At 41.0% G+C, this 25,154-nt stretch overlaps 2 protein-coding genes across 2 annotated transcripts in view; both read left to right on the top strand.

Annotated features, from left to right (window-relative positions):
• Positions 1-9,113, top strand: part of fhod3a (formin homology 2 domain containing 3a) — a 98,402-nt gene extending 89,289 nt beyond the window's left edge. The window contains exons 22-26 of the mRNA XM_036577856.1: positions 1,573-1,777; positions 4,643-4,666; positions 7,097-7,319; positions 7,896-8,054; positions 8,799-9,113. Of these exons, the coding sequence (XP_036433749.1) occupies positions 1,573-1,777; positions 4,643-4,666; positions 7,097-7,319; positions 7,896-8,054; positions 8,799-8,878 (691 nt within the window). The 3' untranslated portion in view covers positions 8,879-9,113. The remainder of the gene's footprint in view (positions 1-1,572; positions 1,778-4,642; positions 4,667-7,096; positions 7,320-7,895; positions 8,055-8,798) is intronic.
• gstr (glutathione S-transferase rho) lies at positions 1,568-25,154 on the top strand. Its single transcript, XM_036577941.1, has 7 exons — positions 1,568-1,581; positions 17,387-17,597; positions 19,496-19,561; positions 19,979-20,084; positions 21,105-21,223; positions 21,972-22,060; positions 24,188-25,154. The coding sequence occupies exons 2-7, from the start codon at positions 17,430-17,432 to the stop codon at positions 24,318-24,320; spliced, it is 681 nt and encodes a 226-aa protein (XP_036433834.1). The 5' UTR covers positions 1,568-1,581; positions 17,387-17,429; the 3' UTR covers positions 24,321-25,154.

Raw genomic sequence — 25,154 nt, 5'->3', positions numbered from 1 at the left:
CACTTTTTAAAGCCACTGTATCTCAGAAACTAAAAGTTTGTATGCTATCTTTTGGGCACAGTGGCATTTTTAAACATTATTTTAGTTATTTTAGTTACTCCATTAAAAGCAGTGCTGGAGAAAAGGTGCAAATTTAATAAGTCATAACTTCTGAACTGTTGATGCTAGATGCACTAAATGTTGAGACATTATTCTTCAGTTCAGGATGTTTTGCATCCAGAACTCCTGTGGATGTTTTCAGATCTGAAGCAGCTTGATTTTCTCCTCTCTCTCAGAGATGAAAGCTTTACGTGCTGTTTATCTGATGGGGGCAGTTTTGGGGTCTCCTAACTACTACTACTACTACTACTAATATTAGTAGTATAATAATTTTGTAGGTAGTTTGACCAGAGGAGGATGGGTCCCCCCATGTGAGCCTTGGTTCCTCCCAAGGTTTCTTCCTCAGCTCTGAGGGAGTTTTTCCTGGCTTGCTCACCTGGAGGATTTACAGTTCATGTTAAAACTTTGTCCTAAATGGATTTCTGTGAAGCTGCTTTGTGACAACATCAGTTGTAAAAAGCGCTATACAAATAAATTTGACTTGACTTGACCAGCTCTTCCAGGTGGTTGTTAGGAGCCTCATTTTCTCTGTAGCTTTTAATCATCTTTGAAAGTCCAGTTTTGGAAACTTCTGGTTTTTCATTTATTTTTCTTTGACTTTCTCCTTCTTTATACATGTGGTTTAACTCACTTCTAATTTCCTTAGAAATATCTCCTGGAAAATTAATAACTTGGACTTGGAAAATTGGGTTTCTTATGATGTTAAAAAATGAAACATCATAGTTGGTGCGTTTGTTAATTGAAATGTGCTCTTCTTACCGGTGTACATTATTTTGCAGAGGCTCTTCTCATGCAAGCAAACTGATTTTTAAATGAAAGGCTTCCATACTTTTCAGGAGACTCACTTTCAGTTTCTCAGAGAAATCTGCAGCCACACCTCCAGAGTTCAGTGGCTCTACTCATACAAACAAAACACATTTTAAATTGTGTTAATGTAGGACTGATGTGTATTTTTTTATTTTTAACAGCTTTTAACAGCTCAGACACCTTTGCTACCACCACACCATTGTGGTATTTAAAAGATTTAAAAGATCTGATGTTCTTCAGTGTGAAGATTTAGAGGGCCGGACTTTTCCCACAGATAAAAACAATGTTTTCACCCAGATTCTTTTAGCAAGCCATACAATGGCAAACATGAATCTCTGTACCTTCTTGGTTGGCAGATGAGCACCTCAAACCAAAAAAAAATCCCTGAAAAATTCAATCAAATTTTAAAGGCAAATATTACAGCCACGCCCACTTTTTAAAGCCTCTATATCTCAGAAACTAATGAAGATAGATGCCTAAAACTTTGGGCACTGACACTTTTTAATCGTTATTTTAGTTGCTAAGTCAGTTCAGAACATTTCTACATTTGGGGGAGGGTGATGATTGTGTACGTTTCATCTATCAAATGATAGATGATGAAAATATAACCATGTTCTGGAGGAGAAATTCCTTTTCTGTAAGAGATGTTTTTCCCTGTTTCTGCAGGTTCCACTCGTTTCTGCTGTACCTGGGCCATCCTCCGTACGGCGTTCGGGAGATCAGCGTCCACCGCTTCAGTAAAATCATGAGTGAGTTTGCGCTGGAGTATCGGACCACCAGAGAGCGCATTCTACAGCAGAAGCAGAAGCGAGCCGACCACCGCGAACGCAACAAAACCCGCGGCAAGATGATCATGGACGTCGCTGCTCCGGTGAGTGATGTGCTAATCCAACATGGGGGGGTTCCCTCCAGTGCTGGTCCTGGATCAGCCGTAATGAGCTCTAATAGACCTCAATAAGCACCTAAAACACTGTAAATTAGCCTTAATTCCTCCTAAAGACTGATAAGCTGTTACTGAAAATGCCTCTCAGTTTGCTCCTGGATGGAGGCCACATTCTGTAGCTCTACTTTAAAGGAAAATCAGTTTCCCCTCCTTTATGTTTGGTGTCTGAAGTTTGCTTCTTTAGTTTTAGCTGCGAGGCTAATGTAGTTAACGAGTGATGGAAGCTTATGGCCCGTGTGTGAAATCCCCCCTGGTATTTGGGGGTCTGGCTACTCCAGCGTTGGCTAACTGCTAACTCATTCACCAGTGAAGTTTCAATGGCAGCAGATTGTTTGGTTTAGCAGTTCTTCTTCTGGAAAGCTCTGTTGGTGATGTGTTTTCCACTGTAGATATATAAGCCCCTCAGGGCTGGTCGTCATAGCAATGCCTCATGAAGCTGCCATGACGTGAAGGAGACAATTTTTGTTGGCAGCAAGACAAAATACTGCTGAAAGAAGCAAACACTCCGAGAGATTTCGGACGTGCTTAGGGCGATAGCGACGATTCTCTCCGACCAGCAGTCTGCAGTGTTTTTACATCACCTTTTGATATCGGCCCGATCACGTGGAACCTCGACGGGGGTGATACCAAAAACAGTACCAGGTACCAGGTTTGCCCGATTGAGAACCAAAAAAGGTGAGCAGAGTCCAGCCGAGCCAAGCCTGGGTACCGTGCAGTGGAGAAGTGGCTTTCAAAGCTTTTTTCGAAGGAATCCCGGCCATAGTTAACAGTTAGGCTATGAAGGTCCAACTGTTCTAGATAGTTAAGAACACCAAAGACGGAAGCTGATTGTGGGTGAAGCAGATAAACAATCAGCTTCACCAAATCTGGGTTTGAGTGTCTGCATTTCCCAAACAGACAGACAACGTCAAAATCAGTTTATTTCCAGGGATTTTGATTTTGAGACATTGAGAGGGTCCATGAGGTTAACTAGGTATTTCACATCTTGCCTATAGCCCACCAATTAGCATCGTGCTAACTAAGGTTTCTCTCTCAATACTGATTCAGGGTACTGGCGATACTGAGTACTGATCCGATATTCGTGCTGTTTTTTTCTTCTATTTAAAATCATTTTTTTTTGTTGTTTTTTTATCTCATACAGCACCTGCTGAAAAAAGCATACATTCCATGCTGATCTAAGCTGGTCTAGTGTTGGTCTGGTGCTGGTCTAGTGTTGGTCTGGTGCTGGTCTGGTTCTGGTCTAGTGTTGGTCTGGTTCTGGTCTGGTCTTGTGCTGGTCTGGTCTGATACTGGCCTAAGCTTGTTAGGTGCTGGTCTAGTGCTGGTCTGGTCTGGTGCTGGTCTAGTGTTGGTCTGGTGCTGGTCTAGTGTTGGTCTGGTGCTGGTCTGGTCTGGTGCTTGTCTAGTGCTGCTGGTCTGCTGCTGGTTGACCAGCAGACCCTCATCCACAACACAAATAACTGGCTTATAATTGCCTAATAAGCTCCAGTGATAAAACTAAAGAAGCGAACTTCAGACACCAAACACGTCCTGACTGCTAAATGAATTTGGGGCAGTGGGGGGGGTGGGGCAGTGGGGGAGTGGGGCAGTAGGGGGGTGGCTCTGTCAGTTTGAGACAGACCTGTGTTTTCTTTTGCACGGTTTACACCTCTATGCATTAAACATTTATGTTCAGTTGTAAAGCTGAGTTTGTTCTGAGTCAGGTAATAGATCATCTATTCACAGTGTAATATGTCACATATCACTGCTGTCTGAACAAAACCTCGTATCTCCATTTTGTTTTTCAGTTTTTGACTGTCAGTGCCTGTCGTCCTTTACATTGAGTGTGAATTTTATGATGAATGGACACAGAAGAAACGGCTCAGAATGACTCGTAAAAAATCTGGTTCCATTGACTTACATTAATAGTAAAGCATGTTTTTCCTTCTCCTGTAAAGGTATCGCTTTGGAGATACGAGGTTTTGTTCCGAGCAGAGTTATGTACAATATAAAGATATGCACAGGCTGCGGTATTTAAGCTTCAGGTTTACAGGCTGATAGGGTTGAGTTACTGAGCTTTCAGCCACCGTCCATCACCGTTTTCCTGCCGTTAGCGCACTCAGACCCGTGGCTTGTAACGGTTGGAGCTGACCAGTCCCCACTGTAGAGATGCTTAACCCAGTCTGTTAGCCTGTTAGCAGCTGTACAAACACAGCATTAGCATCATATTTCTGATGTGGGCAGTGTGTGACTTTGATGTCCCTCTGTTAGAGCGTTTGAAGAAAACCTCTAATGAAGCCCTGGGTTTTAATCGTCTTTCAGAGCGCTCCGGCCTCCAGCCTGATAGTGATTAGATCATCGGGAACAAATGCTGAGAGCAGAGTTTATTCTGACCCTATTTGGGGTCACCACTGAAATATGATATGTGAGCAAAGCAATTTCATACTCTCTGGCCACTTTATCAGAAACCCCGCTCTCGTAGCTCGACTGTGTTCAGTTAGAGAGTGTAGACCATCTGTAGACACACAGCAATAGCTATCCTGTAGACCTTCATAGATGGTCAGTTTCTCACGATAAGATAGGTGTTTCTAATAAAGTGGGCAGTTAGTGGAAGCACCAGGGTGGTGTTTCTAATAAAGTGGCCCGTTAGTGTAAGTACATGGTGGGTGTTTCTAATGAAGTGTATAAATAGTGGAGTACAGTGTACAGTGAAAGTAAACCCGGTGTTTTCACTGGGCTGGTTTCAGACCTCTAAGACTGGTTTATTAGTCTGATCCTTCTGTGAATCTGTGATCTGATCTCTTTCCTCTGTAGACTGATGATGAAGAAGAGAACGAGGTACGACTGTGTGCTGTAACTGCGTCTCTGCTCCAGTGTCTGAGCTCTAATGTGTGCTGTGACTGAACTAACAGAATTCGCTGCAGATAAAATTACACACTGCACTGGTTTCAGTGGTGTGTTACTCGTGTTTTCTAACGCTTCACAATCGCTGCTTATGATCACCTGCATGTTCTCAGAGTGTAACGACTGTGTGCAGATTTCCAACAGCTGAAAATATTACAATCGAAACCAAATGTTTAAGTAAAAAAGTGCTGAGTCACCACAACAACCGATGGTTTCCAAGGACGGCTTTAGGAAAAGCTGGTCACTAAAAGGTGAAAACGTTTCTGAATGTTTAGCGCTCGTCTCAGGCCCTCGTTTTCTCTCACACCGCTGTCTGGTGTTTACAGTCAAACGTGTAACCCCGCCCCCCCTTAAGAAGCACGTCCTGCTTCTTTGTAAGCTCACTCTGCGTTTAAGAAGGCATCGTCTGAACGGCCCCAATGCAGGATAAAAACCCAACAGTGCTGAATTCTTCCATCCTTGTACCTTTTTTTCACCAATTTTTTCACTGCTATCACCATGGCAACACTCACAGCGCTGTACACCAGGGGCGTGGCTAGAGCTTTTTTTTCATAGGAACTAAAAAATGAAAATGAATAATTAAAACCATGTAAAAAGCCATGCATTGTTTTTTTTTTCTCTGTACACCTGAATCTGTGCATCATTTCCACATGAGTAAAATATGTTGGTGCAGTTACTGCCGAAAGTAACTGAACACCTAAACCACGATGACGTACTGTATTGTGGCGTCCACCACGATCCGCACTGCCGTGAGGAGCTTAAAGACCAATTTATGGTGCAGGCGATAAGCGTCACTCGACAAAAACTGGCCTAAAGGAGAATAAATTAGTGTCTGCTGGGGTACATAAAAAATGAAGGAGCGCAGACGTTTAGGACAGAAACTCAAAGTTCTACGTTCTAGACTGTCACCATGGTCACAGTGTGCTGCTGTGTTTCACAGTGTGCTGCTTTGCTGTTTTCAGAAACAGAATGGGTTGCCAGCTATTCAGAATTTGGTTCAAGATACATTTGTAAGACGATTTGTTTTCATTTTTAAATGTTTTTCCACGACTACTTTTAAAAAAGAAGTCCAGGCAGAAAACTCACCTGTGACAGTGTAATGTCCCCCCGATTCAGACTGACTGGAATTTTTGAGAAAACCATGAATCTGGCAACCCTGAGCGGTGAAGAAAAACTCGTGAGTGAAACACACGCATGTAGAAAAGAAGTAATAGGCTATTCCTGGTTGCCATGGTGATCCCTGCAGCTTAAAATCTCCACTGCAGTTTGACTGAAGCAGCTGTTTTCTGCTCTCTCTGTTGTTTCACTGCTGTTTTATTACCTGCACTGTTATCAAGTTTTCATAGAAACTCCAGATGATGTCCTATTCCAACGTTTTGTCGCTGGTGCACGACTATGGAAGCCTACAGCGCTGCAATATCTGGCAACAGTTTTTTTTGTGGAGTGACACTTGTCACCTAGACTATAGATTGGCCTTAAGGGGTTGTGACCATGCAAAGTGCCCCTTCGGAGGTGCCACACACCCCGGAAGAAAAGGACAGTTACTGCTGCTGTTGTTTATTAGTGTAGTTGTTGTTTATTAGTGTAGTTGTGGGCAGGGAGGTGGGACACAGTGTGTTGAGTTTGTCTGCCCTCCTCAAATGTCGTGTCCCCACTGTGTTTTGTGTTGGGATAGCGCTGACTGGGCATTTCTCACTGCCGGTTCAAAATGAAAGAGCATTTACCTGTATATGCTAATGCTATAGGTGAATTCAGTGCATCTGAACAACGTTAATTTACTGTGAAGTGAGAAAGTAAAGCATTTAACATACACAGGCCATAGACGTTATCCACTTAGGCCGCCCTCGCTACAGGTTACACACGAGTCTGAGGGGCAGAAACCTAGACAGACAGACTAAGTATTACATTTACGGCGTTTGGAAGACACTCTTATCCAGGAGACTTACAACGTACACAGTTAGGTGAAGGTGGTGTTAGGAGTCTTGCCCAAAGACTCCGTACAGGTATAGCATAGGGTGCTTACCCAGGTGGAGGACTGAACCCCAGTCTAAAGCGTGGTGGGGGGGGCAGAGATGTCATTTAAATAACGTAATGAGCGCAAAGGCTGACCAGTACTTAGCAAGATTACATCCCACTTAGCGTTGACATGTCCTCAGAGGGAACCTACAACAGGCATGTGTTCAGCTATAAAGTCATTAACATGACACGATTACAAAATGACTGATGTGTGATTTATAACACGGTGTACTTCACAGGCTACAGCCTCTAACTGAACACCAGGGAGGGTTTCTGATAAAGTGGCCAGAGAGTGTATAAATGTGTTCACACGTGTGTTTGTATGTGTTTTTGTTTCCGTGTTTACAGACCGGTCAGACGGTCGGGGGCAGCAGTAGCAGCAGTGTTGGCGGGAGCAGCAGCAGCGCCCCCAGTGGAGGGCAGAGTGAAGTGCAGGGTTTGAGCCATGCGGAGGACGCAGCCGAGCACGAGCACATGAAGGCCGTCCTGAAGGGCAGCCTGCAGGGCGGCAGCACTGAGAGCAGCGTGTTACCAGGGTTACGCACACGTACGCGGGCGCGGCCCAGCAGAGGTGAGAAACACACTATTATATACATATATCTTTATATAGACTCGTCCCTTTAGTTAATTTACAGTCAACAGAAGGAGATATTTTTCCCAAATTTGAAAATGTGGCTCCTAACAACCACCTGGAAGAGCTGGTCGACCCCAAAACTGCCCCCATCAGATAAACAGCACTTAAAGCTTTCGTCTTTGAGAGAGAGGAGAAAATCAAGCTGATCAGATCTGAAAACTTCCGAGTTAGCATGTGTGATAATTTAAGCTTACAGTTAGCATCATGCTAATCAATGGGGTATAAGCTTCCATTACTTGTTAGCTACATTAGCCTCATAGCTGCAGGGCTAAGACAGAAGAATCAAACTTCAGACACCAAACATGTCTTGACTGATCAACTATAATGAAGATAATCAGATTTTCTTTCTCGTTAAATTAATGGAATTGGTGATTTTAGTGAACGAGCATATCTTCATAATATTGGAGAAGCACAAATAAATCATATAATTTCATATATAATCACACCATGTAGAGTATCATTAACAGCCTGGTGATACTGAATTGCGATCATGTATGTATGTGTTCTCTGCAGGCCGAACTGCCTGGGCAGCGGCGAATGAGGAAGGTCCTGGAGTGACCGATGATGCGGCTGATGAGATCATGGAGCGGATCGTACGCTCGGCCACTCAGGGTCCACGAGAACGGACGCAACCACGGGAACGCAGACGCTCACGCGCCAACCGCAAATCACGTGCGTTAATGTTTCACAACCAGCCAGTCACAAATGACATACATTAATATGTCACTACAAGCCAGTCACAAATCACATGATACATTTTTAATGACGGACCAATCACAAATCACCTATGTCAACATTTCACCACTGTCCAATCACAAAAAATATACCGTAATGTTTCACTATGAGCCAGTCACAAATCACGTACGTTAACATTTCACCACTGTCCAATCACAAATCACATATCAACATTTGAATAAAAATCAATCATAAACCACATACAGTAACATTTAACTACCAACCCATCACAAATCATATATGGTAATGTTTAATTGGTAATAACATTACACTACCAACAAATCACATAAAAAACATTTCACTATCAACAAATCACAAATCAAGTATGATAACATTTCACTACCAATCACAAGTCACACACTTCGACTTTTCAATACCAACCCATCACAAATCTGGTATGATAACATGTCACTACTAACCAATCACAAATCACATACAGTAACATTTAATAGCCAACCAACCACAAACGTTTCACTTTTAACCAAACGAAAATCACGTCAGTTAATTGTATTAATAAATAAGTGTTTTTTTGTCTTTGTACAAACATCAAGAACATCAGGCACAGATAGAACCACAGATATGTAGATAGACAGGTAGACAGACAGTAACAGACGTCCATGGTGAGGTGGTCACTCACTCCCTCAGACAGTGATTAACTGTACTATTCCTCCTCTCTCTCAGTGAGACGGACGCTGAAGAACGGTTTAACTCCAGAGGAAGCTCAGGCTCTGGGCTTGGAGGCCTCAGAGATGCAGGTGTGAAGATCCACACACTCCTGCTTCCACGTGCACCACACCCCCCTCCTCCATTTACCTTCCACACATCCTCAGCCCCCCGCCAGATCCACACTGACCGCCCCGCTTCAGGACCCCCTGCTCTGGGCAGCGTTTCTCCAGGTCCAGGATGGTGGACTCCACATGTGTTCCTCTCTCCTTAGAGATCCTACAGGACTCCGCTGAGTAGAACTGTTTCCAGACAGTGTCCACTGTTCTCGTACGGCTAATCACCACTAATGTATCCCGGCCGAGCTGCACTAAAGCAGCGTTAGCGTTTTTAATACAGCGCTCCTGTAGCATTGTTAGCGTGTTTCAGTACAACGTTTCTGTAGCAGTGCCAAAGTTTTTGGGTGCAGTGCTCCTGTAGCAGCGCTAAGGTATTCAGGTAAACGTCTATGTAGCAGCGCTAGCATTTTTTGGGTGGAACCCAAAAAAACAGCACAGACCAGCATGAATTCCGTGCTTGTCTATGCTAGTTTACGCAGGTCTGATGCTGGTTTAGCTGGTCACCCAGCCCGGTCATGTTTTTTGGGTGAAGGGCTTCTGTAGCAGCACTGTAAGGGTAGAAAACTCCTGTAGTAGCGCTAGAATTAGCATTAGAACTGCTGATCTGCTTCAGAGGAGCTGTATCACCTGTTCAGCTCTGCTAAAGCAGAGGTAGCGGGATGGCTAGAGCTCTTCTGTAGCATTGCTAATGTTTTTCAGTGGAGCTGTGCTAAAGCAGAGGTAGCGTTCTGGGCTGTGGCCCTCTTCGGTGGAGCTCCATTAACCATGTTAGCATTTTTGGGTAGACCTCTACTAAAGCCGCACTAGTAGCTTTGGGTCAAGCACCTTTGTAGGAGCTTCTGCTGGATCTCACTGTGTTTCTCACATCTGATGTGTTTCTAGTAAATGAAGACAAACCACAAACTCTCTTATCAGTGACGCCTCTGGATAACGGACCTGCCGGAACAGCGCCGCGGCTACAGCAGGACCTCCAGATAAACAAAGCGGCCTGTTACTCACGGCACCGGGGCTGCAGATTTGGGGGAAAGATGAGGCACATTGACTCGGGCCTAAAATAACTGGCTTTAATGACGGTCAACTAGTAAATATTGAGGGGGGTTAGCATCATCAGGGTCTTATCAATAAAGACACAACATGTTTCAGGAAATATTTATGTTATTTTCTCGTGTTTTAGGTCAATAAGGGAAGAACATCATCTTAGTTACTGAAATGTTTCACCTTCACTCAATCAGCTGATATCCTAACCTGACCAGGCTCCGCCCACAAACATGTTCTTTCATAGCTACTGTGGTGAGATTGAGTTTTATAGAATGGTGATAAAAATCCCATCAAACCAGACTCAGTTTATATCACAATACCTACATTTAGAGTCAGTTATTCATTCAGCCTAATGAGAAACATTTGTTCATTTCAGTTATTTCAATAATTATTGTTATTCATTTAAACTCTTAATTAAAATCATTAGGTTGGATGAAATGCGGTTTTAGATACGATCTCACAACACTATCTACCACAGGGCATCATTGTGGGTTAATTTCTCAGTTTATCCATTTTCCTTCCTTTTCTCAGCTTGTTATTGTGTTTTTCATCATGCCAACAGAATATCGTTCTTCATCCTTTTATTCCATTATAAATGGGATTCAACTGTTTTTGTGACGTTTTTGTTTGTTTCATAGCTGAAAACAGTAGAAATAGAAACGGTTATTTCCTCATATTCACTCATGTTCGTCCCCTGAATGTCCTGAGGGGGGCGCACTTTCTCTGTTTGTGGAATATTTTGAGGTTTAACTTGTGCCTTTGCTCAGTACTGGACTGTATTAGCGCTAATCCACTATAGTTCACTTCTCAGTGTTTCTGATCTTATTTATTGACTGTACTGGGTTTGAGATGAAGGGCTGTTATGAGCTCCGTACGTTTTGTTCGTTTCATTTTGTTGTAAATGTTGTTCTGTTACTCTGCATCACTGTGGTGGGGCTGAACTCAGTCCTGTGCACCTTATTGCCATTCAGTATGTGGGATATTTATGGAAAAATAGGATTTATATGTATGTATATGAACAATAACAAGATTTATACATTTTAATAATTCTAATTATTGCAATTAAAGTGTAAAAAATTGTATGGGATATGAATTTCATCTCAAAAAAACTTTAAAAGTGTAAAAATTCAGTATTATTTTGATGCTGAGTTGTGTAAATGCCCTTCTTTGTGGTGGAGTTTATGTTTCTTTGTGCGTTTATCCTGTTTTCTGTAGAACATAGTGTATTAAATACTGAAAGAGGAACCGATAGTTTTAATTTAATTCAGATTTAAGGTCTGAGCCTCACATGGTCACACAAACTTCTTCACTCTCACACGCAGCGCTTCGTACGATCTGCAGGGACGGCTGTTAAATCTGCCTTTCAGGAAATAAACGAGTGTTTCTGTTGTTTTCGTTGTGTGTGATCAGCTGCAGGGGAGGTCACTGTCTTGCCTTAGTAGCCGCTCAGTTTAGTTCTCTCTGCTGATAGATCCTCTCACTCTGTTTATTATTGTTGGATTATTTTGGATTATTTTGGACGTATGAAGCGGAACAGTTTGCAGTGTTGCACTCTGGGACATCATTAAACAGTGTGTTCACACGTTTCTGCAATAAAACTCTTTTTCTGAATCAGATTGTTTACAGCGTTATTGATTATGCTTTAACTTTTATAAATATAACTGTTATATTTGAACTTTCACATATATAACCTTTGTTATACAACCCCATTTCCAGAAAAGTTAGGACGTTGTGCAAAATGTAAATAAAAACTAAATGCAATGATGTGCAAATCATTTAAACCCTATATTTCATGAAAATAGTACAAAGACAACATTTCAAAAGTTGAAACTGAGAAATTTTATTGTTTTTTGAAAAACATTTGCCCATTTTGAATTTGATGCCAACAACATGTTCCAAAAACACCTTAACAACCACCTGGGATACCGTTGTAATGGCCTGGCAACACCTTAGCAACCACCTGGGACACCATAGCAATGGCCTAGCAGCACCTTAGCAACCACCTGGGACACCACAGTAATGGCCAGGCAACACCTTAACAACCACCTGGGATACCATAGTAATGGCCTGGCAACACCTTAGCAACCACCTGGGACACCATAGCAATGGCCTAGCAGCACCTTAGCAACCACCTGGGACACCACAGTAATGACAGTTTGAGTTAACCCTTTAAATCCCAGGCTTATTACACACACAGGCTGGTTATTCATGAACTGCAAGACTGAGTTATTCTTAGCTCATGGAAGTGAGCAGTGAAACTGTGGACCCAGTGTGGGGTCAAAGCTCTGATAAGTGAACAGAACAGTGTTCTTACGTTCTGTTAGTATTCACAGACCGTTCTACACAGAGAACTGGTGAAACGTGAAGAGCTCTGTGTTTAATATGGCAGGTGCAGGAAGGTGTAGTGCTCACGGTGGCCGGACCCTGTCCAGCTGTGTCTGAATGTGGTTTACTCTCCTCCTCCGCAGAGAGGTCACTGCAGAGACTAGCTGTGCAGAGGAGAACCCTCACTGTTCTAGTTAAAGGGCCAGTATCAAGGAAAAAATATTTTCATCCCTCTTTATGAAACAGGAGTCTAACACAGTATTAAAGATGCTGGTTTTTAAAGTACCATCCTGACAGGCCACATACAATGCAACTGAACTGAACTGAAATGCCCAACAGGTTCTAGATATTAACTGGGGAAACATAGGGTACAAACCCCAAAGTACTAGATCATTAGTTTGAGTAAGATGATGGTGAGTTGAACTAAATTACAATGACATGCACAACAGGTTCTAGATATTAATTGAGTAAACATAGGGTACCAGATACTAGACAATTATGGAGGTTAACATGATGGTGAGTTCCAGTAGTGTTCCACTAAATTACAATGACATGCACAACAGGTTCTAGATATTAAGTGAGTAAGCATAGGATACAAATTTCAAAGTACTAGATAATTATTTTGGGTAACATGATGGCAGGATTCAATAGAGTTGAGCTAAATTACACTGAAATACCCAAAAGGTTCTAGATATTAACTGCACGTGAAGTACAAAGTTTGTGTAAAATGGGGCTAAGTACCGAAACTAAATAAGCCAGGGATACAACAGGTTCTAGCTATTAAGGTGAAAAGGACATAGCTAAATACCTCATAACTGGAAGGTAAATACAAACTCATAGTAAATTTCAGTGTAATGTCACTTTCAGTTCTAGATAACAGGCCAAAACAGTACAAGACATTTATCTCTTCAAATATCTTTGTTTTGCCCTTTAACACCAAATAAGTACCTGATACTGATATTTCTGATTTTCTTTCCTGCTTAAATTTGTGACATTTCACATAACTGTAATTTTACCCAATATAATTATCTAGAACTTTGGAGTTTGTGCCACACACTCATCCAGGTAATATCTAGAAAGTGTTGGATTTTTCAGTGCAATTCGTTAGATTGTATTAGAACATTCCATCACATTACCCAAAATAATTACCTAGTATTTTGAAGATTATACCACACACTCACCCAGTTAATATCTAGAACGTGTGGGTCATGTCAGTGCAATTTCATTAGACTGTCTTAGAACATGCCATCATGTTGCCCAAAATAATAACCTAGTATTTAGGAGATTATACCACACACTCACCTGGTTAATATCTAGAACATGTTAGGCATGTCAATGCAATTTGTTAGATTGTCTTAGAACATGCCATCATGTTGCCCAAAATAATAACCTAGTACTTTGGAGTTTATATCTCACATTTACCCAGCTAATGCCAAGAACCTGCTGTGCATTTCAGTGTAATTTAGTTAAGACTGTCTTGAATCTTATGATAATGTTGCCCAAAATAATTACCTAGTACTTTGGAGTATTTATCTCACACTTACCCTACTAATATCTAGGACCTGTTGGGCATTTTAGTGTGGTTTAATTAACCTGTCTTGGAACTTACCATCATGTAACCCAAAACAACTACCTACAGACTTTGTCTGGGTCTCCAGACTTACCCAGGTAATATCTAGAACCTAAAAGGAATGTAAAAGAAATCTTTACTCGTGTTTTATATATGTATATTTTGTATATACATATATAAACAGGCCTGCTTTATGAATGAGGCACAGCCAATCACAGCAGAGCTCATTTACATATATCAGACTTAAAGGCGCAGTAATAGGAACCTGTTTAACTGTAAGTGATAAAGAGAGGCTGGAAATGATCACGTAGCAATAAATCAGGACTGTTTTGGTATAAAAACCACACAGACGTTCTAAGTGGAGCTCAGAGGAAAAATAATTACAGTAAAAATGCAGGGTGTGAGCTCTTTGGGTCAGTACAGGTCAGTACAGGTCACTTCTCAGAGTGATCTAGCACTTGAGTAAAGACAGAACTGGACCAAAGTTTTCTGCCTCATCATGCTGCTGTTCATGATTAACAAAATAGCTGTAATGATTAATAATTAACCAAACGAGTCACTCTGATCCTTCAGCATGTTTGAGAGCCTGTTAATGTTTCTCACACAGAACAAAGACGCTCTGCAGGTGTTCCATAATCCAGGCTGACACCTTTATTCATGTTCTGTAGTTATTCATATCATTCTGTTTGATTTTTATTGCACAGCTACAGGATTAATTACACCTCTATTTGATGTTCCTCTCTGTAGCAGGTTCAGTTCTGCACTTATGACTTTTTCTCTTTCAACATCAAAGAAGAACAAAAACATTGGTAACGGTTCTTTTCTTTCAGCTAAACAAGACACAACAATAACCTTTCAAATTTAAATCATGAAAAATTACATCTTCTTCTAGTTGATTGAGAGTTTACAAGTTGCACCTTCCACACTACTTTCCTCTTGAATGAAGAAGAACTGTAGCACATAATGATGTAACAATTTCCCAATAAATAGTGCATTCCTGAAGAAAATGCACAGTGATTTCACAACTTTTTAAGGCCCTAAAACAGAGCCCTGGGGTACACCGTATTTAATATTAGTATATTTAGAGCATCCATCATTTACATCTACAAACCAGGAATATTAGGACCTAAACTAGAAACATCCTGTCCAGAAATGTGCGGTTACTAAGGTGTTGCCAGGGTGTATGGGGTGTTTACTGAGTGGTTGTTATGTGGTTGCCAAGTGGTTGCTAGGTACTGAAAATGAATGGGACTGTATAAGAGAAATGAGGATAACAAAATAAATAGGATAACAATAGTGTTGCCAATAACTTGCCTAGTCATGTAATTATGTAATACAGGGTCTTGATCATTTTTACCAATAATTTAACACCTCACATTATTGGGACTTTATTATTTTTATTGTTTATTACAATTTCATGTTGCTCATTTACAATATCTTTATATTGTAAATGAGCACTTTATATCATTATTGGGTTTTATTAATTTTTTTTTTACCGAGTTAAGTGCACATTTTAATTAGATTTCTGGTTGTTATTACATTATTGGGAATGTATTACATTATTAAGTGCTACAAGAATTAATTGAGAAGATTTAATTCAACAAATACATGAAAAGGCATTTTGATGCCAAGGGCGACCTGTGATCACTATGTTTAAAACCAGAGAGCACCACGAATGTACTGTTATTATAGAAAATGCATCCATACACAGGAATTCAGAACTTCTGGAACATATACAGATTTGTATTCCCATTGTAGCAACTCAGTGTTTACAGATAATGTCGCCCAAATGAAGCAGAAATAGGCAAAAAGAAGAAAAAGAAATGGCCCTAATACAGAGCCCTGGGGTACACCATATTTAACATTAGTTTATTTATGGCTTTAATTATTTACGTCTACAAACCAGGAATATTAGGACCTAAACCAGGAACATCGCGTCCAGAAATAGGCGGTACAGTGTTTTGTTGGTGGTCAACTAACATGTTGTTCTAGCAGAGATCAAAGAATGAATCAGCATGTGGGTTCTAAGTCATGCTATCACGCGTGGTTATAAAGTGAGAAGGTGAAGGTGTGCAGTGACACAGCTGATCATTATCTTACCAAAGCACATCTGTTCAGAAACAAACTAGACAATAGTGACACTGAAGATCTGAGAACACAACACAACACTTAAGTGGGATTTTAAGCCCTTTTAAAGGAAAATTACACAGGAAGAACAACCTTTAAAATGTGTTAATTTTAAACCCAGACGAGCATTTCTATTGGTCCATCTGAGGTCTGAACGTAAACAAAGACAGCTGAGCTTTAAATCACTTCATTTATTTATTTACCATGACAACTTATTTTCAACAAAACAATAGAACGTATAAAAGTGGTTGTGGATAAAATTATGAAAAAATGATGGTGTCTGAACATCACCTCATCACAAGTGTAACATCATATGTGATCACAGGTGACGTCGTGCACTGGAACAGCTCCAGAGATCACACTGTTTATTTATACATTCAGAAGATCAACTTCATTCGTTTATTTATTCATTCACTCATGAGGCCATGCTTATTTATTTATTTATTTATTTATTTATTTATTTATGTTTATTTATTTATGTTTATTTGCCAGGTCTTGTTTCACTCAGTCACTCATTTATTTATACACTTATAAAGTCATGTCGTGTGCAAAAGTTTGGGCGCCCCGGTCATATTACGTGTTTTTGTTGTTGACTTTCTGAGTGTGAATAAGTTAGCACATCCTCTACAGATAACACACTTCTGCACATATAATACACAATTACTGTTTGTTTACTGAATTTAACACACTTTATTCAACATACAATATGGCCTGTGTAAAAGTAATGGCACATTTTGAGACAATGACAGTTTTGTTTTGTTTTTCTCCTCATTTAATGTGTTCACTTATTTACACTCAGAATATCAACAAAAAATCCAGCTTTAAACAAGGGTGCAATAACCTCTGCTGTGTTTGTTTATGTCCAAGGTCATGTTTATTCATTCACTTACTCAAATGTATGTATATATATATATATATATATATATATATATATATATATATATATATATGTGTGTGTGTGTGTGTGTGTGTATTTATTTATGGATTTATTTACCCAGGAGGATGAGCAGCTCATTTATGTATTAATGCATTTATTTATCCAAGATGCCTATTTATTTATTTATTTACACATGTTTGTATGTATAAATGTATGTATTACCTCCCTCAGAAATTCATGCGTAAATTATTCTGTCGGTTCTGTTATTTATTCATTTATTTATTTTTATCTATCTATCTATCTATCTATCTATCTATCTATCTATCTATCTATCTATCTGTCTGTCTGTCTGTCTGACTGTCTGCCTGCCTGCCTGCCTGCCTGTGTATGTATTCCCTCCCTCACTGTTACCCTGTGTCAGTGCTGCGTGTTGTCCAGCAGAGGGCGCCGCTGCTGCAGCGCAGCTGTGTGAGCGCAGTGCGCATGCTCCGATCGGGCTGTGTTATATAACCCGGCGGGGCGCTCTCAGTCGTGGAGCAGACAGTCTGAGCTGTGGTTCCTCTGGGTTCGTTCCGTCCTGACCGCGCTGTAAGATGGCTGAGGACATTCTGCTGTACTGGGCCTCCGGGTCTCCTCCCTGCTGGAGGGTGATGATCGCCCTGGAGGAGAAGAACCTGCACGGGTACAAAAGCAAACTGCTCTCCTTCGACAAGAAGGAGCACAAGGGTCCGGAGGTGCTGGCGCTGAACCCCCGGGGGCAGGTGAGGACCACCAGACACTCACACAGAGAAACAGCTCCACCGCGCTGTTAACGGACCTGTGGTTAAACCGCTGATCTGACTGAGAGACGCAGCTCTATGAACTCTGTGAACCCTACTCTGAAGAAACGAGGGGGCGTGGTCGAGAGGGGGTGGAGACCACGCCCCCTCCATTCTCCAGCCTCATTGGCTGAACTGCCCCTTCCCTTTCTTATGAGCCAAATCAGTTTCATTCAGTTTCAATGTATGACGTTGAAAATCTGAATAAAAAAACAATATTGTTTTGGTTGCACACTTAAAAAAGATGGTTCTTCAGGGGTTCTTTAGTAAAGACAATTGAGGAGAACCATAAAGAACCATTTGCATGCGTCAGGTTTTCCCTGCACGGTGAAACAGTCCCTCAGATTGATGGAGAATGTGCTGTATGTGGATCTATATAGCACCAAATAGGTTCTGCTGTTGTGTACAAGCTTGAAATCATAACAATAAAAGAACCCTTTTTGGTGCTATATAGAACCATATACTACACGTTCCCCGTCAATCTGAAGAACCATTTCACCACGCAAAGAACCCTTTAAGCAGGCAAATGGTTCTATATAGAACCCATGGTTCTAAACAGAACCATTGCCTTCATTAAAGAACCCTTGAAGAACCATCTTTTTTGAATGTGTAGATATTTGTCTAATAGAAAACGTTTCTGATTTTTTAGATATTAAAAACTAAAACAAAACATCACGCCTACGTGTCTGGCAGGGGTCCTAAATAAATAAGTGAAATAAGGCCACGCCCACTTCTGAGCCTCTGTTCTCAGACAGTAACGAGGATAGAAGGCTGAGATCATTCCTGAGAGTGTTACGGCCCTCGGGAGCTGACGTCTGCGCTCCTCTCAGGTTTGTGGTGAAACTCGTTTAGCACTGTTTCCTCGTCCCTGTGAGCTGCTGCTGCTCAGAGCCTCACCATTATTATTATTTTAGCCTGAAATATGAAATAGTTTCCTCAGAATAGAGAACAGTTTAACATTTAAACTCTCATGAATGAAAAACAGCAACAACACTTCCACAAATTTTTCTAAATATGCTTCTAAAAATGTTTTGTAATACATTGCCATAAATGTTTGACATACACTATTGTACATATTTCATCTATGTGTGTGCAGTTATTTCAATATATTGACATATGTGCCCACATTGCATACATTTACATATTAAAAGGCCACAGTGTATGTATTATAGTAGCGTAGTGTGGGTACAGTGTGTAGCGTGTAGTGCAGTTACAGCCTAGCGTAGTGTGGGTACAGTGTGTAGGGTACAGTGCAGTTACAGCCTAGCGTAGTGTGGGTACAGTGTGTAGGGTACAGTGCAGTTACAGCCTAGCGTAGTGTGGGTACAGTGTGTAGGGTACAGTGCAGTTACAGCCTAGCGTAGTGTGGGTACAGTGTGTAGGGTACAGTGCAGTTACAGCCTAGCGTAGTGTGGGTACAGTGTGTGGCGTACAGTGCAGTTACAGCCTAGCGTAGTGTGGGTACAGTGTGTAGGGTACAGTGCAGTTACAGCCTAGCGTAGTGTGGGTACAGTGTGTACGGTACAGTGCAGTTACAGCCTAGCGTAGTGTGGGTACAGTGTGTAGGGTACAGTGCAGTTACAGCCTAGCGTAGTGTGGGTACAGTGTGTAGCGTGTAGTGCAGTTACAGCCTAGCGTAGTGTGGGTACAGTGTGTAGCGTGTAGTGCAGTTACAGCCTAGCGTAGTGTGGGTACAGTGTGTAGGGTACAGTGCAGTTACAGCCTAGCGTAGTGTGGGTACAGTGTGTAGGGTACAGTGCAGTTACAGCCTAGCGTAGTGTGGGTACAGTGTACCGATAATCCTGTGGACGTTAGTTAACAGATACTGCTCTGATTTTTAGGTCCCCACATTCAAGCATGGAGACATTGTGGTGAATGAATCTGTTGCTGCCTGCCTGTACCTGGAGGTAAGTGAGACCAGACCGACCTGAGAAACTGTAGAACAGACTCAGTTTATATCACAATACCTACATTTAGAGTCAGTTATTCATTCAGCCTAATGAGAAACTGTAGAACAGACTCAGTTTATATCACAATACCTACATTTAGAGTCAGTTATTCATTCAGCCTAATGAGAAACTGTAGAACAGACTCAGTTTATATCACAATACCTACATTTAGAGTCGGTTAATCGAGTCGTGTAAATGTAGGTATTGTGATATGAACAGTTCTACAGGTTGAATGGGTTTTTTAGTCAGGGTTCTGTAAACCTCACAACAGTATCTGTGAGAGAACCCATTTGTGGGCGGAGCCTGGGTAAGACAGTAGCTGCAGTGTAGTTAGTCACTGTGGTGTGATGGTGTTCTGTTTTTGTGTTTCTGCAGAGTCGTTTTAAATCTCAGGGTTCTCAGCTGATGCCGGACAGTGTGACTGAGCAGGCTCTGGTTCTGCAGAGAACGTTTGAGTCCAGCTCAATGCAGCAGAGAATGTGTAAGATAACATGCACTGCACTCACAACACAGATACAGACATTTTATTTACTATCCAGAACCACCAGTGAACCTACACGAGTCTTCTGAGTTTATATGAATGTTGATGATGAAAATAGTGGAAAATCTGAAATAATACGTTTTCTTTGGGGACTATTTTGCCTCACAGCGCCCTGCATGTATCCCTCCACCATGAATGGAGTTTAAGTTCTCTAAACTATCATAAAACAGTGTCTCAGTCATCAGGCAGTGAATTCATAACCATTTCATGTAGGAACTTTCTGTGAGGAGCTTTTAGAGGTGGACGTCTGGTTCCTATCACCACCACTGTGAACAGTTCTGACTCAGATCGACTGTTGATTCGGATGTTGACTGATTGAGTCGGACTCTGATTCTGATATTGACAGTGATTCTATTGTTGATTCTCATGATTCTGATAATGACTCCATGATTCTGATATTGACTCTTATATTGATTCAGTTGATTCTTATGCTGATTCTCATGACTCTGATATTGACTCAATGATTCTGATATTGACTCTGATTCTGATATTGACTCTGATATTAATTCTTCTACTGATTCTGATTATTCTGATGTTAATTCTCATGACTCTAATATTGACTCAAATTAATTCTTATACTGATTCTGTTGATTCTGATGTTGATTCTCATGACTCTAATGTTGATTCAGTGATTCTGATATTAACTCAGTGATTCTGATATTGATTCTAATAGTGATTGATTCTGAAGATTCGAATGTTGATTCTTATGACTCTGATATGACTCAGTAATTCTGATATCGACTCAATGGTTCTGAGAGTGACTCTGATATTGATTCTTATACTGATTCTGATGATTCTAATGTTGATTCTCTGTGAATCTGATATTGACTCAGTGATTCTGAGAGTGACTCTGATATTGATTCTTGTACTGATTCTGATGATTCTAATGTTGATTCTCTGTGAATCTGATATTGACTTAGTGAATCTGAAATTGACTCAGAGGTTCTGACTGCTGTGTAGATGAAGCTGTGTTCTATGACTTCTTCGTTCCGGAGGGTGAGAGACACGAGTCAGCTCAGAAGAGGCATAAGGAGGCTCTGAGCACCGAGCTGAAGCTGTGGGAGAGCTACCTGCAGAAGGTAATGTTCACTCAACGTCAGATATATATGAGGAGATGCTCCACAGAACGTTCCCTGTTGGAGACTGGGATACATGGGGCGTCCACAGAGAATGTTCTTCTGTTGTTTATGTCTTTCGCCTGCTCCCCCGTGTCTGCTAATCTAGGTCAGCACAGTGGCCATGGCAACAAAGTCACGTGACGGAAACTTCTGAATAGGGTGTAACTCTACTCCAGATCACGAATAAATAAATAAATAAATGAAAGAATGAACTGTGGAACGAAAGCACTGAGAGTCTGACCTGCGGGAGCTGCAGTGTCTCCCAGCACCACCACTAAATTACACCAGCAGAGTCAGAGACCACCCTTCATTTATTTAAGCCCCAATCAAAACAGCCCTTAGTTACAGTTACTGATATGATTTTAGTGTTAATTATTGATTTTTCACATCTTTAACAGAAAATTACACAGAAGCCTCGAAATGAAGCGTGACGTCAGACTGTTCAGTGTTCAGGGAGTTTATTCACTCTTCTCAGGAGACTCTCAGATCTTCACAGAAGCCTGCAGGGCTGTTTCTCCTCACCTCCGAAGTTCAGTCAGAAGTTGGTTTAGCGTTTTTTAAGTTAACAGATTTAGACTCTCAGATGTTCAGTACAGAGGTTCTCAACCTGTCCCGCCTACTGTATCTCTCTCCCTCTCTCTCTCCCCCTCCACCCCCCACCTCACTCTCTCTCTCTCTCTCTCTCTCTCTCTCTCTCTCTCTCCTGTAGCTGGATAAAGGATCGTATCTGGCTGGGAAGAGTTTCTCGATGGCTGATGTTGTGTGTTTCCCCTACATCGCCTTCCTCGTCCGGTTCGGGTGAGTCAGACTCTACGAGTCTGTGGTAGAGACCCAGAAAAACACCACAGACAGATGGAGGGACAGATAGATATACACTAAGAAAGACAGACATGGAGAGAGATGGACATATAACCATACCAACAGAGTGACCGATGGACAGATGGACAAAAAGAGAGATGGCTAGATAGACAGACAGAGAGATAGATAGACAGACAGACAGCTGGATACATGGACAGACAGATAAACATACAGATGTATACGGGTATAAGAAACGGTCCAGTCAGATCATAACGAGCTCACACAAATTTCACCCACAGTTTTGTTATGGATCAGTTTCTTCTTCACTCAGAACCAATCAAAATTCAGCTCATAGTTTCCACATAGTTATTACTGCTGTCGCTACACTGAAGTGTCATTCAGTCAGTCAGTCACTCTCACTCACTCAGTCACTATCAATTGTTCAGTCAGTCAGTCACCCAGTCAGTTACTAATACAGTCAGTCAGTCAGTCATTCAGTCACTCTCACTCACTCAGTCACTATCAATTGTTCAGTCAGTCAGTCACCCTGTCAGTTACTAATACAGTCAGTCAGTCATTCAGTCACTCTCACTCACTCAGTCACTATCAATTGTTCAATCAGTCAGTCACTCAGTCAGTTACTACTACAGTCAGTCAGTCAGTCGCTCAGTCAGTTACTAATACAGTCAGTCAGTCAGTCAGTCATTCAGTCAGTCAGTCATTCAGTCACTCTCACTCACTCAGTCACTATCATTTGTTCAGTCAGTCAGTCACCCAGTCAGTTACTAATACAGTCAGTCAGTCACTCTCACTCACTCAGTCACTATCAATTGTTCAGTCAGTCAGTCACTCAGTCAGTTACTAATACAGTCAGTCAGTCAGTCGCTCAGTCAGTTACTAATACAGTCAGTCAGTCAGTCAGTCATTCAGTCAGTCAGTCATTCAGTCACTCTCACTCACTCAGTCACTATCATTTGTTCAGTCAGTCAGTCACCCAGTCAGTTACTAATACAGTCAGTCAGTCAGTCAGTCAGTCACTCTCACTCACTCAGTCACTATCAATTGTTCAGTCAGTCAGTCACTCAGTCAGTTACTAATACAGTCAGTCAGTCGCTCAGTCAGTTACTAATACAGTCAGTCAGTCAGTCAGTCATTCAGTCACTCTCACTCAGTCACTATCAATTGTTCAGTCAGTCGCTCAGTCAGTTGCACAGTTACTCATTTATTCAGTCGATTAATCACTCAGACATTGTCAGTCATTGAGTCAGTCATTGAGTCACTGTTGGTCAGTCAGTCACTATCAGTTGTTCAATCAGTTACTCAGTAAGTTACTCAGTCACTCATTCAGTCATTCAATCAGACATTCTCACTCACTCAAAGACTGTTGCTCACTCAGTCAGTCAGACAGTCATTCACTCAATCACTTAGTCAGCCATTCACTCACACAGCCAGTCAGTCACTCACTCAGTCACAACAGTCAGTCACTCCTTCAGTCACTCAGTCATTCAGTGATCCAGTTGTTTTTTGTTAGTCAGTTTTGCTCTCTAAACATGTCATTAAAGGAACGTCAAATAAACAAACGTCACTCGCTGACATTACTGAATAATTCATAGTAGATACTGAATAATTCATAGTAGATACTGAATAATTCATAGTAGACTCTGAATAAATCATAGTAGGTACTGATTTATAATGAATATTGAATCATTTATAGTAGGTACTGAATAATTCATAGTAATTACTGAATAATATATCTTAGTTACTGAATATTTTTATTAGATACTGAGACTAAATAATTTGTAGAACTGAATAATATATTTTAAGATTAATAACTGAATAATGTGTCGAGTTTATGGCTCTAAGGATCGACTGTTTTTGGAGTGCTTGAAAATATTTGATATTTATTACATTATTTTTCAGCATGTAAAAGAAAATAAATGGAATATAAAACTACAGTAAACACCACATTTCAGAATCCACCAGAGGGCGCCCTGTGCAAATACTTCGTGTTCTCTAAAGCTCACAGTGTTGATGGTTGAATTTTATCTGATAGTGTGTCTGAAATTGTTGCTAAAATTTGAAATTCTACTGTTTGTTTGTTTGTCTGTTTGTTTGTATTGTGATCAGGCTGAACACAGAGCGCTACCCCAGGCTGGGGGAGTATTACGAGCTGGTGAAGGAGCGCCCCAGCGTTAAAGCCTCATGGCCTCCACACTGGCTGGAGAACCCTCAGAACCAGGACACCATCAAGGACCTGTGAGGAACCTGTGAGGAACCCAACACTCACAGAGCAGGAGCCACCGGTCATCCTACCGTCCAATGAGGAAACATTAAGGCTCACTAATACAGATTTTTGGGCTTTTCATGTATTTTGGGTAATAATAACTACAGACACAATAAGAATTAGTGTGAATTAATGCCATTTAGAGCTAAAACGTAGTTCTCACCCTCAGACGCCATCAGATGAGCTTTAGATGAGGAAACCGACTTTCTGCTCATGTTTGATGTTCACTGATGTACACTGTAAAAAACTGTGCAGCTATTAAACTTAAAGTAAAACCTGATTAACGTGAAATTGAGTTTATTAAACGTCAAATAATAAGTTAACAAATTTAAAACGTTATTACTCTGTTAACTTAATATTACACGTTTAATGAGCTCCAGATGGGAAGTTGAACCTGTTTACCATTTTTTTTAAGTTTAAAGCTGCATAAATTTTTTACAGTGTAGTTTTTCAAAATAATAACTACACCATATTTTTGTACATCAAATACAACAATATCTAATCTAACACCATCTAACGAGCCTCGTATGAGAACTTTAATCTTCCGTTGTTTTTTTATCTTCACTAAAGCACCTTTTTTGGCCTTCTTTGAATTTTTGCTACTAATAACTGCACTAAAAACCAGATTAGACTTTAAACGAGTGTTAATCTGATCCCGACCGTGTGCACTTAAACCCCAGACCCGCTGCCTTTAACCTGAGAGTAATGTGACCTGGTATGTGTGTGTAATCTGTCTTTAGTGATTGTATCTGTTCCAGTTCCTGTCTGTCACTGTGAGCACGTTAATAAAAGTTCTCCCTTTACAGCCGA

The sequence above is a fragment of the Colossoma macropomum genome, unplaced genomic scaffold (genome assembly GCF_904425465.1).
Source record: "Colossoma macropomum unplaced genomic scaffold, Colossoma_macropomum, whole genome shotgun sequence".
NCBI lineage: Eukaryota > Metazoa > Chordata > Actinopteri > Characiformes > Serrasalmidae > Colossoma > Colossoma macropomum.
This window is presented reverse-complemented; position numbering and strand designations above follow the sequence as displayed.

Bases quoted from the DNA above. Each gene is read 5' to 3' on its own strand.
- gstr (XM_036577941.1), top strand. From the start codon at position 17,430: ATGGCTGAGGACATTCTGCTGTACTGGGCCTCCGGGTCTCCTCCCTGC. The intron at 21,224-21,971 runs GTAATGTTCACT...TCTCTCCTGTAG, and splicing joins GGGAGAGCTACCTGCAGAAG to CTGGATAAAGGATCGTATCT. The intron at 22,061-24,187 runs GTGAGTCAGACT...TATTGTGATCAG, and splicing joins GCCTTCCTCGTCCGGTTCGG to GCTGAACACAGAGCGCTACC.